The sequence below is a fragment of the Cryptomeria japonica genome, chromosome 4 (genome assembly GCF_030272615.1).
Source record: "Cryptomeria japonica chromosome 4, Sugi_1.0, whole genome shotgun sequence".
NCBI lineage: Eukaryota > Viridiplantae > Streptophyta > Pinopsida > Cupressales > Cupressaceae > Cryptomeria > Cryptomeria japonica.
In genome coordinates, this window is record NC_081408.1 from 9,588,607 (window position 1) to 9,606,671 (window position 18,065).

The 18,065-nt window shown below is 32.6% G+C and overlaps 2 protein-coding genes across 2 annotated transcripts; both read right to left on the reverse strand.

Moving 5' to 3' along the window:
- Positions 1-1,659: 1,659 nt before the first annotated feature.
- On the reverse strand, positions 1,660-3,279 carry LOC131874829 (uncharacterized). The gene is made up of 2 exons (XM_059218749.1): positions 2,607-3,279; positions 1,660-2,213 (listed from the first exon to the last, which is right to left on the reverse strand). The coding sequence occupies exons 1-2, from the start codon at positions 3,277-3,279 to the stop codon at positions 1,660-1,662; spliced, it is 1,227 nt and encodes a 408-aa protein (XP_059074732.1).
- Positions 3,280-12,475: 9,196 nt separating this feature from the next.
- Positions 12,476-14,095, reverse strand: LOC131874830 (uncharacterized). The gene is made up of 2 exons (XM_059218750.1): positions 13,423-14,095; positions 12,476-13,029 (listed from the first exon to the last, which is right to left on the reverse strand). The coding sequence occupies exons 1-2, from the start codon at positions 14,093-14,095 to the stop codon at positions 12,476-12,478; spliced, it is 1,227 nt and encodes a 408-aa protein (XP_059074733.1).
- Positions 14,096-18,065: the final 3,970 nt, after the last annotated feature.

The window sequence follows — 18,065 nt, forward strand, 5'->3', positions numbered from 1 at the left end:
TTCTAGTTGAGTGTGCACACAAACATCTTTAGAAAACATTATATCTCTTTGCACCATATTACAAATTTCATTAGATAAAACAACCTGCATCCATACATAATTGAATTTGATAACTAATGATAGGTTCTATGTCAAACCATGCATGTCTATCACACCATTGGCATGTTTCACTTGTCCATCATGGAACCAAAATTAGAATTTTCTATTGCTCACTATGCTCAAATAAAAAATATTATTGAGATACAGCTTCTACCATTATATTCACCATAATTTTAAAAATCACCCTTGATGAGACATCATATCAAAAGAAGCCTCAAATTCTATCAACCATTCATCTTTCAATACATGAATCATTAAGGCCATTGAAAAGATATCTCCATCATTTTTCTTTTTTCCTTTTTCCCTCTGTTGCTGGTCTTATTGTAATTCCAATAGTTAGGCATAGAATTTTTAAGAGATTTAAATCTCTCATATAAATTAGATATATACATTTCTTTATTTTTCCCTTTTTAGTATTTCACCTTTGTTTTTCAATTTCCCATGACTAACTAAAGCCTCATTAGTACATTCAAAGTCAATTTATTAACCACTACTTTAGTCATTTTTGTTTCAAACTAATGGTCTCTATAACTCCATCAAGTGATCCCATGATCTGAAAAAGTAGTAGTAGTCTCATTGCATATTTATACTCCATTTTTTTTACTTTAATTCAATGTATTGTGGTCACATTCATATTGAACATATCCAAATCTGTAGCCAAAAAAACACCATCACCAATCTTAATTGTTAACCAATTGTTTAGCATGGTACAAGTCTTCAATAGTGTCCTTTATTTCGATGAACCTATCTATTTGTATGTTTTTATTATAAGTTGCAACCCAAATAAAAGTTAGAACAAGAAAAAATTGTTCCTGACACCTAATATTTGAGCTTATCAATCAAGCTCTATATCAAATTAAAAGAAGTAGAAGTGTAAAATATGCTTAATATACTAATTTATGACAAAAGGTATGTGAAAAAATAATAATTGCAAGAAAATAAAAACAAAAACCATACCACATCTTAGTGATTTGTGCAAAGAAAACCCTTTAAAGAGAAAAATCCCAATACAAAGAAACTTATTGTGTTATTCAATATCAAATGGTAGACGAGCTTTTTCTAAAATTTTGCTCCGAAACAATACTGAGCATTAAAGAATATGTTGAGCTAGAAGAAAATGTCAATCCTCGAAAGGTGCCCTTCGATAAGGATTCCTTATTTTCAAGATCTCCTCCTTTATTATGTTCCATTCTTATCCAAATTTCATTCAATTATTTACACATGACTAGTTTGAATCTATTATTTATCTTTATTTCTTAAAGAATTACAAACATAAGCTAAAATATTGTCATAACATCACATCATTTTATTTCTATATCATCATCATACCAAAAACACATAATCACATAAACACAAACTGAAATCAAATTATTGATAAAAGATGTCCTTGCAATAATCAGTTATCCATATTCTCTTACGACTATGACAAAATATGAGATCAAAATTTAAAGGTGGTCTAGGAGCTGGAGGCTATAAAAAAACGAATCCCTCTGGATGCTCCTCTGCTCTCCCTTGTGCCTCTCTCAAGCTAACATTCTCCATTGTCAATGCATCCATCCTCTACGGTACTTGTATATCTGATACTCTCATCTGACGAAGTGTCTCGAGCTCTCCTCGCAAACGATCTTGGCCTGTTTCGAGTCCATCTATCTTAGCACATAGTTGCTGCATACGATCTTGCTCTTCTTTGAGTCCATCTATCTTAGCACATAGTTGTTGCATCTCTATCTGATGAATTGTCTCGAGCTCTCCTAGCACACGATTTTGCTCTACTTTGAGTGCATCTATCTTAGCACATAGTTGTTGCACAGGATGTTGCTCTACTTTGAGTGCATTTTTCTCGGCAAATAGTTGTTGCACACGATCTCGCTCTAATTTGAGCGCATAATTCGTAGCATATAGTTGTTGCAGCTCTATCTGCATTTGTCTCTCCCTCTCTCGGGCCTGATCAGGTTGGATCTGCAGACTATTCCGTTCTGCTTGAGCTTGGTCTCTCTCAGTTAGGGCCACACCTCTCACAAACTCTGCCCTTGCTAATCTCTCATAAAGTTGATCCATCTCTACCATAGCAGCATATATTTTTTCCATGGCCCTATCGCACTCTCGAGTGTTAGCTGCGAAACACAAAAACCAAAAAATGTTAGTTCCATGTATCTCGAATCACAAGAAGCTCTAACTATTTTCTAAACACATACTCATCTATGTTTATGAAAACTCAGCGCGCGCAAAAACATATTTGATTTATGTGATTATTAACAGGTCTGACTGTGGTGTAATGACTATCAGGTTAATTCAGCAGTTGTGACATTTAGAATTCTTAAAAAATGTGATCTAATCCTGCCTGAGATATTTGAAAGGAAAAGAAAAGAACATTTCAAGGCAGCCTATAATCTCTGCCAACATTCCGAAAACTAAGAAACCTTTAAGGTTGACCATAACCTAGAAAATTTAATTATCAAACAGTAAATGGCAAACCATAATGCAGTAACTACGAAAGCGAGACTTACCAGTTACTGAAGATGCAGTTCTTGTTGCAGATGCCTCTGAAGACGATAAGGTAAAACGGGGATATGCAGCGGAATTGGTAGTGGAAGTTGGTCCTGATGAAAATGACATCCCAGATGTTGGTACGGTTACAGCAGCAGAAGTAGTGGTCTGTGCTAGTGCAGTCCCTTCACCAGATAAAGGAATTGTAATTGTAGGTGCACTGGTGGTTGATGAAGACGAAGCAACAGTTCGAAACGCATTTGATGGTTGCGATACAGAGGAGGATTGAGTTGCTGAGGAAGTGGGCGGATTTCCCACCTGAGTGTTGGAAGGCGTGGGTGGAGTAAATGCTATGCCCGGAGTGCGGAAAGACAGATCCACATCCAGAGCAGAAGATTGCGAAGGGATTGCAAAGAATGGCGTAGGTGGACAAACCGCAGGGGCGTCGAAGAGAGCCGTAGACGGGTAAGCCGTAGCGCCGCCGAAGAGAGGCGTAGGCGCGTAATTCGCAATGCGGGGGAAGGATGGTGCAGGCGCGTAAGACGCAGTGGCACCAAAGAAAGGCGTAGGCGCGTAACCCGCAGTGGCGATGAAGGGGGTACCAGGGGCGTAAGTCGCAGTGACGCCGGGGAGAGGCGTAGGTGTATCAGCCGCAGCGACTGATACGGGGAATTCGAATCCTCTGTTCGCCATGGCTAAAGTTCAAGTAATGCCGAAAAAGGATTAAAATTGAAAACTGAATCCTTGGACCCTAGGGTTTTGTAAAATAAACAATCTGTTGCTCCTGTAAGCGTGTTACCTGGTTTGGTTTGTTAAAGCATTCTCCACTGGGCTTTATATGATATCATAGGACACCAGTTGGGTTGGGTAGGATTGGCCGACCATATAGTAATAGAGGATTTATTATTTTATTTTAAAAAAATCTTTAAGAACGTAGGGCTAGTGTATATTTGTGCTAATTATTTATTATAATTTTGCAGTATTGTTAGTTGAAAATTATATTATTTTAATTATATTTGTGTCTTATAAATTATAACTATTTTATTTGAAGAAAATGATATTTAATTATGAAATATTAATTATAATTCTAATTTTAATAATATAGTATTAATAATTATTTAGGTTATTTAGTGTGGTTATTGTTTATTAAAATTAAGTATTTCTCATTGTTATCGTATCTATGGCTTGTAGAATGATACTTTGGGGGAAGGCAATTAGTTCTTTAATGACGTTTGAACTGGCTTAGTCTCAAGTCTTATAATTGACAAGATATAGAGTAGGGTTTCTTTTATAAAATATATAAAATGTGAGTTTGTTTTTTAATCTGCAAAGTAGTTTTATTATGTTCTCTTGGTTTTGTATGAGAGCATGGAGGCAAAACAAAGCATTTGGTATTTCATTTATTGAGAAAGATACTAAACTTGGATTTTGACGAAATTCTTACATACTAGTTGAATCATCTTGTCCCCAATTTTGCATCACTTGATATAATCTTAATTGTGGTTCATATATTGTAGAGAGCTAAAACATAATATAGAGTATAGTATAATAGATGAAATTTAATGTTCATGGGATTTTTTGATTTCAAAAAGAAATGGATGAGGTGTCATTAGCCAATAGAATATTTACTCTTATGAATAAATAAAAGTGTACTTCAATGTTTATAATTTTTAATAAAAATATTTGTAATAGTTACCCTTACATATAACTATTAGTCAACTGACAACTAAATCATAATATAGAATATAGTATAATAGATGAAATTTAAGATGAAATAGTTTACTTATTTCTTTGCGTAGTGTGAATCAAATCCCTATAAAATAGCTAATAAATTTTATTATGTTTTCAGAAATAAAATTCGTAGAAATTTTATGTTATATAAAAGAGTCACTTTATTTACATTTTTTTTGGCTGGGTAATAGGCCGAAGCCGATATTTTATCACTTTATATATAATATTATGAATAGATAATGAAAAAAATTAAAATATACATATATTTGTTATTATTTCTATAGTATAAATTCACATTTCTCAAGTTATAAAATTGTGAAAAATATTTTATAGCTATTTGATTGGCCAAAACAATTTGACACAAATTTCATTAACTGCAACAGTCACTTTTTTATACAAAATTTCCATACATAATCTAGATCAATGAGGTAGCTTCTATAATATAAAGATCTAAATAAATATAAAATGTATGCCCTACACATAAGGGGTGCAACAAGGCAACACAAAGATGTGCTATAAAAAATATAACTTACATATCATAAAAAATATTTAGAAACAATTTTTTGTGCACAAAAGAAGAACTCCTCATGGATAAAATTTAACTTTAGCCTTTTCTTTTCTTTTTTGAAAGATGACATTAGTAGAATTTGGTCTATTCCTGAAGGAGACCTTTTCCTCTTGACCTATATCCATGTATGCTCGGATTGGGAGGAGAAAACTAAATTTTGATCCACCTCATTTAGTGGGAATTTCTCCTCATATCCTTTAAACAAACTAAATCAACATGATCATCACCCTTTCTAAATGTCCCATTAACTAGTGATTCTTTTAAACAAGCAACAAAAAATGTTGGTAGGATGTGATTGCTTATCCTTGAGAAAAGATTGGATCTCTATATAAGAACAATGTAATATGCATCTCAAGTAAAAACCCTTGCACCTTGCACATGTTGTTTATTTGGGGAGAGAAATAGAAGATCCAGGTGAACAAGTTGGAAAAGGGAGCTAGAAGAGCTTGAAACCATCTTAGGGTAAACTAGATAATGGTTAGATTTGGCTTCAATGCACCACATGGGAGAATTGTGAGACACCTAAATAAAAAACTTTAACTATTTACATAATGATGTATCATGAGTCAAGTAAAAAAACACCTCCTACATTTAAAATAATTACTTTCATAAGCTACATATTTCGACTAGACTCTCTTGCCAACTTTCAATGAGATATCAACTAGGAGCCCCATGAACAAATCCATCTCTACACAAACTCGAGCACATGTGGTAATTGTATAATTTATTGGTTCTTTTAATAAACATGTAAACTTAGCCAAACCATTTGCACTCATTCTCAAACAGTTCAACTCCAAAAAATGGAGAGGGAGATCTTTTGATATTGATCTGATTTCGTTCACTGGTGGTGTTTGTCAAGGTTGTGTGCTCGGTAAGAATCTCAAGGATTCTTTTAATTTGAGTAGAGCCCACCATGCTACAGTAAATTGGACCTAGTTCTTAGTGACTTCATGTTCGTTCTCACTACATTTTTTGGGGGCCCCTAATGTATGCTCACATCGAAGGATGAATTCTCTTAGCATACATGGGCGTAATTTCTAAAGTAAAAGAGTGACATCTTTAATTTAATTAGGATGTATAAAGAATTTGTAGAGAATTATTATGGTCTTTCTACTAGACAGATATGCACAAATAGTGAAAAGGAGTATGTCAATCTGAAATTCCAAGACATTGTTTTCATCATGGCATCCTTTTTGGCTACTCTTCTAGGGAGAATTTACTTTGCTAAATGGTTTAGGAGAATAGCATTTGAAGGTCCTTCTAAATGTGTTTTGTTAAAATTGATCCCCATTCAATTATACTAGAATAGATTATGTTTACCAAAAGAAGCAACATTCTCTTGGGCTTCTCTTCAAGGGAGAATTTTAACTACTGAATGGTTTAGCAGAATAGGCTTTGAAGGTCCATCTATATGTGTTTTCTGTGAACACCATGATGAGTAATTCAATCATATCCATTTAGGATGTCTCTTTTCCCAAAAATAGTAGAGATGGTTGTGTTCCAAACTAGGATGAATCGCTTCTAGACCGGTGTTTGTATTCTAGTGTAATTTAATTTTCATAATTTTTAATATTTGATTTTATATATAAATTATTCCTTAGTAGCTCATTTATTGTTAGCATAAATAGGAAAATATTTGGCTATGCTTAGTTTTTATTTCTTTTCTTGAGATATGTATTTAATTTCTTACCTTCTAAAAAATTTAATCTTGGATAAAGTTTTCTACGCAATTTTATTCATTGCCCTTACTTTTGATGCTATTTATAATATAATATAAACATTATACTAAAAATATACATTTTTCTTAAAAGCATAATCTTAATGTAATAAAAAAAAAAAATTTATAACGACTGATGAAATAGTTTAATTATTTATTTGCGTAGTCTGAACCAAATCCCTATAAAATAGCTAATAAATTTTATTATGTTTTCAGAAATAAAATTTGTTGAAATTTTATATTATATAAAAGAATCACTTTATTTACATTTCTTTTTTGCTGGGTAATAGGCCGAAGCCGATATTTTATCACTTTATTTAGAATATTATGAATAGACAATGAAAAAAATTAAAATAGTTATATATTTCTTATTATTTCTATAGTCTAAATTCATATTTCTTAAGTTATAAAATTGTGAAAAATATTTTATGGCTCTTTGATTGGCCAAAACAATTTGACACAAATTTCATTCACTACAAAAGACACATTTTTAAACAAAATTTCCATACATAATCTAGATCAAAGAGGTAGCTTCTATAATATAAAGTTCTAAAGAAATATAAAATGTATGCCCTAGCCATAAGGGGTGCAAAAAGGCAACACAAAGGTGTTCTATCAAAAATATAACTGACATATCGTAGAAATATTTTAGAAACAATTTTTTCTGCACAAAAGAAGAACTCCTCATGGATAAAATTTAACTTTGGCCTTTTTTTTCAATTTTGGAAGATGACATTAGTCGAATTTGGTGTATTCTTGAAGGAGACCTTTTCCTCTTGACCTATATCCGTGTATGCTCGGATTGGGACGAGAAGACTTAATTTTGATCCTCGTCATTTAAGGGGGATTTCTCCTCATATCCTCTAAAGAAACTAAATCAACATGATCATCACCCTTCCTAAATGTCCCATTAAGTAGTGATTCTTTTAAACAAGTAACAAAAAATGTTGGTAGGATGTGATTGCTTCTCCTTGAGAAAAGATTGGATATCTATATAAGAACAGTGTAACATGCATCTAAAGTAAAAACCCTTTCACCTTGCACATGTTGTTTATTTGGGGAGAGAAATAGAAGTTCCAAGTGAACAAGTTGGCAAAGGGAGCTAGAAGAGCTTGAAACCATCTTAGGGTAAACTAGATAATTGTTAGATTTGGCATCAATGCACCACATGGGAGTCTTGTGAGACACCTAAATAGAAAATTTTAACTATTGACATAATGATTTATGATGAGTCAAGTAAAAAAACACCTCCTACATTTAAAATAATTCCTTTCATAATCTACAAATTTCGACTAGAGTCTCTTGCCAACTTTCAATGAGATTTCAACTAGAAGGCCCATGGAAAAATCCATCTCTACACAAACTCAATCACATGTGGGAATTGTGTAATTTATTGGTTCTTTTACAAAACATGTAAACTTACGCAAACCATTTCCAATCATTCTCAAATAGTTCAACTCCAAAAAATGGAGAGGGACATCTTTTGATATTGATCTGATTTCTTTCACTGATGGTGTTTGTCAAGGTTGTGTGCTTGGTAAGAATCTCAAGGATTCTTTTACTTTGAGTATAGACCACCATGCTACAGTAAATTGGACCTAGTTCATGGTGACTTCATGTTCTTTCTCACTCCTTTTTTTTGGGGGGCCAAATATATGCTTGCATCGAATGATGAATTCTCTAGGCGTACATGGGCGTAATTTCTAAAGTAAAAGAGTGATGTCTTTAATTTAATTAGGATGTATAAAGAATTTGTAGAGAAGTATTATGGTCTTTCTATTAGGAAGATATGCACAGATAGTGACAAGGAGTATGTCAATCTGAAATTCCAAGACTTTTGTTTTAATCATGGCATCCTTTTTGGCTACTCTTCTAGGGAGAATTTTAACTACTAAATGGTCTAGGAGAATAGCGTTTGAAGGTCCATCTAAATGTGTTTTCCTAAAATTTATCCCCATTCAATTATACTAGAATAGATTATGTTTATCAAAAGAACCAATATTCTCTTGGGCCTCTCTTCAAGGGAGAATTTTAACTGCTGAATGGTTTAGGAGAATAGGCTTTGAAGGTCCATCTATGTGTGTTTTATGTGAACACCATGATGAGTAATTCAATCATATCATTTCAGGATGTCTCTTTTCCCAAAAATACTAGAGATGGTTGTGTTCCGAACCAGGATGAATCACTTCTCTTCCCAATGACATCCTTAACCTTTTTAAAAGTTGGTCAGAGTTAAATAGGAATTGTATATATGGACGTCTGATAATTATTTTCCCATCCATTATCCTATTGAAACTATGTAAAGAGAGACATTGAAAAAATTTCCAAGGAAAGAAGATGATTTGGGAGTCATTCATCAATAAGGTGGAAGTTGCTAATGTTGAAGTGATGAATAGTAGAATTGGAGGTCATTTGAAAAGGAAAGTTTAATTTTCAAATTAGAATCGCTCTATTAGAATGAAATGGTTTAGATTGAAGATTCCTCTTTGCGTTGGCAATGGGGATCAAATAAGTAAAATAAAAAGAGAAAATCATGTTTGGTCTACTCCTAAGATAGGTTGGGATAAATTGAATTTTGATATTATTTCTCAGGGTAATCATGGAACCTTTATAGATGGTTGTGTAGTTCATGCCTATGATGGTTCAATTTTAGCTAAGTTGGAAAAGCATCTAGAAGATGACACAAATAACATAGCTGAACTCAAAGCTGTACTGGAAGGGGTACTTCTTTGCAGAGAGTTAAACATAAATATTTCAAAAATAGAAAGGTATTTAACCATAATAATTAATGCCTTGAGGGCGGGCTCTACTAAAAATTGGAAACTCAATTCATTTGTTGGCAAATAAATTCAGGTAATTAATTCCTTTGAAGAAGTAATCTTCAATCATATCTATCGATAGGTCAATCTTATGATAGATCGTTTGGAAAATTCATTGTTAGATGGAATTGAATTCAGAATTTGGGATCGGTTGGAAAACTCTTGTTCTCTCCATCGGTGGTTAGATTTGAAATTTGAGCTTTATTTCTCTGTGGTATAACTATTGGAAAGGGTAAAAATTCTTACTGATAGATGGTGTCAAGTTTATAATTGGAAGTAGATGCTTGTTCTCAATTTCCCCAAGGGTAGCTGATGTTGAATTTTGGATTTTTATTTCTCTATGTTATACTTGTTTGATAGGGGTTGAAAAAGATAAGCATTCGGAGGGGTAGACAACATTGAATTCCTAATCTAGAAGTATATGTTTGTTCTCAATTTTCCTACAAGCAGTTAATTTTTTGTTTTTAATTCTTAGTGTCCTATGTTCTAGCCATTTGATAGGGGTTGAATGTGGTTGGTAGTGTGATTAGAGAAAGTAGGCAAGTAGCTAAGGTGGTCTATTCCCACTTTATGTCCCAACTATCTATTCTTGTCATTAAAACAAAAATAAAACACCATACATAGTATGAGGCTTGATAATTTTATCTCTTATATTAATATCTTAATCTATTGAGTACATTCCTTATATCTCATTTATACTTTCTATCTTCTATTCACTATTCTTCTATTCCCCTCATCATCTTTTTTACTCATTATAAACTACTTACTTATATATCCTATTAGGGATGCAGCCCCTAGATGATATCCCAAAGAATAATCTCTTTCCTTAGTTACATATTCAGGAACCGTGTTAACATATCACACCCTTATCTCTCTAGACCGGTGTTTGTATTCTATTTTTTTATCAACAATAACTATATTTAAGCTAAATATAGTTTTATTTTATATGTAATATTCACATAAATAAAATTCTATATTACAATTGCATTTATCCCCTTAACTAATTTTTTTCAAGTTCTTTTAAAATACTTAGATAATCTTCATTTATACGAGTTATTTGTTGGTACCATAAAAAACGGATTCTTCTATAAATATTTTTCTCTTTAAAATTAGAGCCCACTTAAGTGCTTAAAAAATCATGACCATTGAAAGTAGAGACACCAATCTTCCCTGTCATTGGTTATGATAGTGGAGCTCCATACTTTATAAACTATACAAACAAAATAAGCTTTCTATTTGAGAGAATACACTTTCAAGTTGATATTGTAAGCTCACAAAGACCTTTCACAAAAATTATATCTCCCTTTCATAAATCCTTTTCATTTGTTATGATAGTCAAGGTGCATACTTTAAAAACTGTACAAACAAAATAATCATTACACTTTAGAGTATAATTTCTAGTTGAGTGTGCACACAAACATCTTTAGAAAACATTATATCTCTTTGCACCATATTACAAATTTCATTAGATAAAACAACCTGCATCCATACATAATTGAATTTGATAACTAATGATAGGTTCTATGTCAAACCATGCATGTCTATCACACCATTGGCATGTTTCACTTGTCCATCATGGAACCAAAATTAGAATTTTCTATTGCTCACTATGCTCAAATAAAAAATATTATTGAGATACAGCTTCTACCATTATATTCACCATAATTTTAAAAATCACCCTTGATGAGACATCATATCAAAAGAAGCCTCAAATTCTATCAACCATTCATCTTTCAATACATGAATCATTAAGGCCATTGAAAAGATATCTCCATCATTTTTCTTTTTTCCTTTTTCCCTCTGTTGCTGGTCTTATTGTAATTCCAATAGTTAGGCATAGAATTTTTAAGAGATTTAAATCTCTCATATAAATTAGATATATACATTTCTTTATTTTTCCCTTTTTAGTATTTCACCTTTGTTTTTCAATTTCCCATGACTAACTAAAGCCTCATTAGTACATTCAAAGTCAATTTATTAACCACTACTTTAGTCATTTTTGTTTCAAACTAATGGTCTCTATAACTCCATCAAGTGATCCCATGATCTGAAAAAGTAGTAGTAGTCTCATTGCATATTTATACTCCATTTTTTTTACTTTAATTCAATGTATTGTGGTCACATTCATATTGAACATATCCAAATCTGTAGCCAAAAAAACACCATCACCAATCTTAATTGTTAACCAATTGTTTAGCATGGTACAAGTCTTCAATAGTGTCCTTTATTTCGATGAACCTATCTATTTGTATGTTTTTATTATAAGTTGCAACCCAAATAAAAGTTAGAACAAGAAAAAATTGTTCCTGACACCTAATATTTGAGCTTATCAATCAAGCTCTATATCAAATTAAAAGAAGTAGAAGTGTAAAATATGCTCAATATACTAATTTATGACAAAAGGTATGTGAAAAAATAATAATTGCAAGAAAATAAAAACAAAAACCATACCACATCTTAGTGATTTGTGCAAAGAAAACCCTTTAAAGAGAAAAATCCCAATACAAAGAAACTTATTGTGTTATTCAATATCAAATGGTAGACGAGCTTTTTCTAAAATTTTGCTCCGAAACAATACTGAGCATTAAAGAATATGTTGAGCTAGAAGAAAATGTCAATCCTCGAAAGGTGCCCTTCGATAAGGATTCCTTATTTTCAAGATCTCCTCCTTTATTATGTTCCATTCTTATCCAAATTTCATTCAATTATTTACACATGACTAGTTTGAATCTATTATTTATCTTTATTTCTTAAAGAATTACAAACATAAGCTAAAATATTGTCATAACATCACATCATTTTATTTCTATATCATCATCATACCAAAAACACATAATCACATAAACACAAACTGAAATCAAATTATTGATAAAAGATGTCCTTGCAATAATCAGTTATCCATATTCTCTTACGACTATGACAAAATATGAGATCAAAATTTAAAGGTGGTCTAGGAGCTGGAGGCTATAAAAAAACGAATCCCTCTGGATGCTCCTCTGCTCTCCCTTGTGCCTCTCTCAAGCTAACATTCTCCATTGTCAATGCATCCATCCTCTACGGTACTTGTATATCTGATACTCTCATCTGACGAAGTGTCTCGAGCTCTCCTCGCAAACGATCTTGGCCTGTTTCGAGTCCATCTATCTTAGCACATAGTTGCTGCATACGATCTTGCTCTTCTTTGAGTCCATCTATCTTAGCACATAGTTGTTGCATCTCTATCTGATGAATTGTCTCGAGCTCTCCTAGCACACGATTTTGCTCTACTTTGAGTGCATCTATCTTAGCACATAGTTGTTGCACAGGATGTTGCTCTACTTTGAGTGCATTTTTCTCGGCAAATAGTTGTTGCACACGATCTCGCTCTAATTTGAGCGCATAATTCGTAGCATATAGTTGTTGCAGCTCTATCTGCATTTGTCTCTCCCTCTCTCGGGCCTGATCAGGTTGGATCTGCAGACTATTCCGTTCTGCTTGAGCTTGGTCTCTCTCAGTTAGGGCCACACCTCTCACAAACTCTGCCCTTGCTAATCTCTCATAAAGTTGATCCATCTCTACCATAGCAGCATATATTTTTTCCATGGCCCTATCGCACTCTCGAGTGTTAGCTGCGAAACACAAAAACCAAAAAATGTTAGTTCCATGTATCTCGAATCACAAGAAGCTCTAACTATTTTCTAAACACATACTCATCTATGTTTATGAAAACTCAGCGCGCGCAAAAACATATTTGATTTATGTGATTATTAACAGGTCTGACTGTGGTGTAATGACTATCAGGTTAATTCAGCAGTTGTGACATTTAGAATTCTTAAAAAATGTGATCTAATCCTGCCTGAGATATTTGAAAGGAAAAGAAAAGAACATTTCAAGGCAGCCTATAATCTCTGCCAACATTCCGAAAACTAAGAAACCTTTAAGGTTGACCATAACCTAGAAAATTTAATTATCAAACAGTAAATGGCAAACCATAATGCAGTAACTACGAAAGAGAGACTTACCAGTTACTGAAGATGCAGTTCTTGTTGCAGATGCCTCTGAAGACGATAAGGTAAAACGGGGATATGCAGCGGAATTGGTAGTGGAAGTTGGTCCTGATGAAAATGACATCCCAGATGTTGGTACGGTTACAGCAGCAGAAGTAGTGGTCTGTGCTAGTGCAGTCCCTTCACCAGATAAAGGAATTGTAATTGTAGGTGCACTGGTGGTTGATGAAGACGAAGCAACAGTTCGAAACGCATTTGATGGTTGCGATACAGAGGAGGATTGAGTTGCTGAGGAAGTGGGCGGATTTCCCACCTGAGTGTTGGAAGGCGTGGGTGGAGTAAATGCTATGCCCGGAGTGCGGAAAGACAGATCCACATCCAGAGCAGAAGATTGCGAAGGGATTGCAAAGAATGGCGTAGGTGGACAAACCGCAGGGGCGTCGAAGAGAGCCGTAGACGGGTAAGCCGTAGCGCCGCCGAAGAGAGGCGTAGGCGCGTAACTCGCAATGCGGGGGAAGGATGGTGCAGGCGCGTAAAACGCAGTGGCACCAAAGAAAGGCGTAGGCGCGTAACCCGCAGTGGCGATGAAGGGGGTACCAGGGGCGTAAGTCGCAGTGACGCCGGGGAGAGGCGTAGGTGTATCAGCCGCAGCGACTGATACGGGGAATTCGAATCCTCTGTTCGCCATGGCTAAAGTTCAAGTAATGCCGAAAAAGGATTAAAATTGAAAACTGAATCCTTGGACCCTAGGGTTTTGTAAAATAAACAATCTGTTGCTCCTGTAAGCGTGTTACCTGGTTTGGTTTGTTAAAGCATTCTCCACTGGGCTTTATATGATATCATAGGACACCAGTTGGGTTGGGTAGGATTGGCCGACCATATAGTAATAGAGGATTTATTATTTTATTTTAAAAAAATCTTTAAGAACGTAGGGCTAGTGTATATTTGTGCTAATTATTTATTATAATTTTGCAGTATTGTTAGTTGAAAATTATATTATTTTAATTATATTTGTGTCTTATAAATTATAACTATTTTATTTGAAGAAAATGATATTTAATTATGAAATATTAATTATAATTCTAATTTTAATAATATAGTATTAATAATTATTTAGGTTATTTAGTGTGGTTATTGTTTATTAAAATTAAGTATTTCTCATTGTTATCGTATCTATGGCTTGTAGAATGATACTTTGGGGGAAGGCAATTAGTTCTTTAATGACGTTTGAACTGGCTTAGTCTCAAGTCTTATAATTGACAAGATATAGAGTAGGGTTTCTTTTATAAAATATATAAAATGTGAGTTTGTTTTTTAATCTGCAAAGTAGTTTTATTATGTTCTCTTGGTTTTGTATGAGAGCATGGAGGCAAAACAAAGCATTTGGTATTTCATTTATTGAGAAAGATACTAAACTTGGATTTTGACGAAATTCTTGCATACTAGGTGAATCATCTTGTCCCCAATTTTGCATCACTTGATATAATCTTAATTGTGGTTCATATATTGTAGAGAGCTAAAACATAATATAGAGTATAGTATAATAGATGAAATTTAATGTTCATGGGATTTTTTGATTTCAAAAAGAAATGGATGAGGTGTCATTAGCCAATAGAATATTTACTCTTATGAATAAATAAAAGTGTACTTCAATGTTTATAATTTTTAATAAAAATATTTGTAATAGTTACCCTTACATATAACTATTAGTCAACTGACAACTAAATCATAATATAGAATATAGTATAATAGATGAAATTTAAGATGAAATAGTTTACTTATTTCTTTGCGTAGTGTGAATCAAATCCCTATAAAATAGCTAATAAATTTTATTATGTTTTCAGAAATAAAATTTGTAGAAATTTTATGTTATATAAAAGAGTCACTTTATTTACATTTTTTTTGGCTGGGTAATAGGCCGAAGCCGATATTTTATCACTTTATATATAATATTATGAATAGATAATGAAAAAAATTAAAATATACATATATTTGTTATTATTTCTATAGTATAAATTCACATTTCTCAAGTTATAAAATTGTGAAAAATATTTTATAGCTATTTGATTGGCCAAAACAATTTGACACAAATTTCATTAACTGCAACAGTCACTTTTTTATACAAAATTTCCATACATAATCTAGATCAATGAGGTAGCTTCTATAATATAAAGATCTAAATAAATATAAAATGTATGCCCTACACATAAGGGGTGCAACAAGGCAACACAAAGATGTGCTATAAAAAATATAACTTACATATCATAAAAAATATTTAGAAACAATTTTTTGTGCACAAAAGAAGAACTCCTCATGGATAAAATTTAACTTTAGCCTTTTCTTTTCTTTTTTGAAAGATGACATTAGTAGAATTTGGTCTATTCCTGAAGGAGACCTTTTCCTCTTGACCTATATCCATGTATGCTCGGATTGGGAGGAGAAAACTAAATTTTGATCCACCTCATTTAGTGGGAATTTCTCCTCATATCCTTTAAACAAACTAAATCAACATGATCATCACCCTTTCTAAATGTCCCATTAACTAGTGATTCTTTTAAACAAGCAACAAAAAATGTTGGTAGGATGTGATTGCTTATCCTTGAGAAAAGATTGGATCTCTATATAAGAACAATGTAATATGCATCTCAAGTAAAAACCCTTGCACCTTGCACATGTTGTTTATTTGGGGAGAGAAATAGAAGATCCAGGTGAACAAGTTGGAAAAGGGAGCTAGAAGAGCTTGAAACCATCTTAGGGTAAACTAGATAATGGTTAGATTTGGCTTCAATGCACCACATGGGAGAATTGTGAGACACCTAAATAAAAAACTTTAACTATTTACATAATGATGTATCATGAGTCAAGTAAAAAAACACCTCCTACATTTAAAATAATTACTTTCATAAGCTACATATTTCGACTAGACTCTCTTGCCAACTTTCAATGAGATATCAACTAGGAGCCCCATGAACAAATCCATCTCTACACAAACTCGAGCACATGTGGTAATTGTATAATTTATTGGTTCTTTTACAAAACATGTAAACTTAGCCAAACCATTTGCACTCATTCTCAAACAGTTCAACTCCAAAAAATGGAGAGGGAGATCTTTTGATATTGATCTGATTTCTTTCACTGGTGGTGTTTGTCAAGGTTGTGTGCTCGGTAAGAATCTCAAGGATTCTTTTAATTTGAGTAGAGCCCACCATGCTACAGTAAATTGGACCTAGTTCTTAGTGACTTCATGTTCGTTCTCACTACATTTTTTGGGGGCCCCTAATGTATGCTCACATCGAAGGATGAATTCTCTTAGCATACATGGGCGTAATTTCTAAAGTAAAAGAGTGACATCTTTAATTTAATTAGGATGTATAAAGAATTTGTAGAGAATTATTATGGTCTTTCTATTAGACAGATATGCACAAATAGTGAAAAGGAGTATGTCAATCTGAAATTCCAAGACATTGTTTTCATCATGGCATCCTTTTTGGCTACTCTTCTAGGGATAATTTACTCTGCTAAATGGTTTAGGAGAATAGCATTTGAAGGTCCTTCTAAATGTGTTTTGTTAAAATTGATCCCCATTCAATTATACTAGAATAGATTATGTTTACCAAAAGAAGCAACATTCTCTTGGGCTTCTCTTCAAGGGAGAATTTTAACTACTGAATGGTTTAGCAGAATAGGCTTTGAAGGTCCATCTATATGTGTTTTCTGTGAACACCATGATGAGTAATTCAATCATATCCATTTAGGATGTCTCTTTTCCCAAAAATAGTAGAGATGGTTGTGTTCCAAACTAGGATGAATCGCTTCTAGACCGGTGTTTGTATTCTAGTGTAATTTAATTTTCATAATTTTTAATATTTGATTTTATATATAAATTATTCCTTAGTAGCTCATTTATTGTTAGCATAAATAGGAAAATATTTGGCTATGCTTAGTTTTTATTTCTTTTCTTGAGATATGTATTTAATTTCTTACCTTTTAAAAAATTTAATCTTGGATAAAGTTTTCTACGCAATTTTATTCATTGCCCTTACTTTTGATGCTATTTATAATATAATATAAACATTATACTAAAAATATACATTTTTCTTAAAAGCATAATCTTAATTTAATAAAAAAAAAAAATTTATAACGACTGATGAAATAGTTTAATTATTTATTTGCGTAGTCTGAACCAAATCCCTATAAAATAGCTAATAAATTTTATTATGTTTTCAGAAATAAAATTTGTTGAAATTTTATATTATATAAAAGAATCACTTTATTTACATTTCTTTTTTGCTGGGTAATAGGCCGAAGCCGATATTTTATCACTTTATTTAGAATATTATGAATAGACAATGAAAAAAATTAAAATAGTTATATATTTCTTATTATTTCTATAGTCTAAATTCATATTTCTTAAGTTATAAAATTGTGAAAAATATTTTATGGCTCTTTGATTGGCCAAAACAATTTGACACAAATTTCATTCACTACAAAAGACACATTTTTAAACAAAATTTCCATACATAATCTAGATCAAAGAGGTAGCTTCTATAATATAAAGTTCTAAAGAAATATAAAATGTATGCCCTAGCCATAAGGGGTGCAAAAAGGCAACACAAAGGTGTTCTATCAAAAATATAACTTACATATCGTAGAAATAT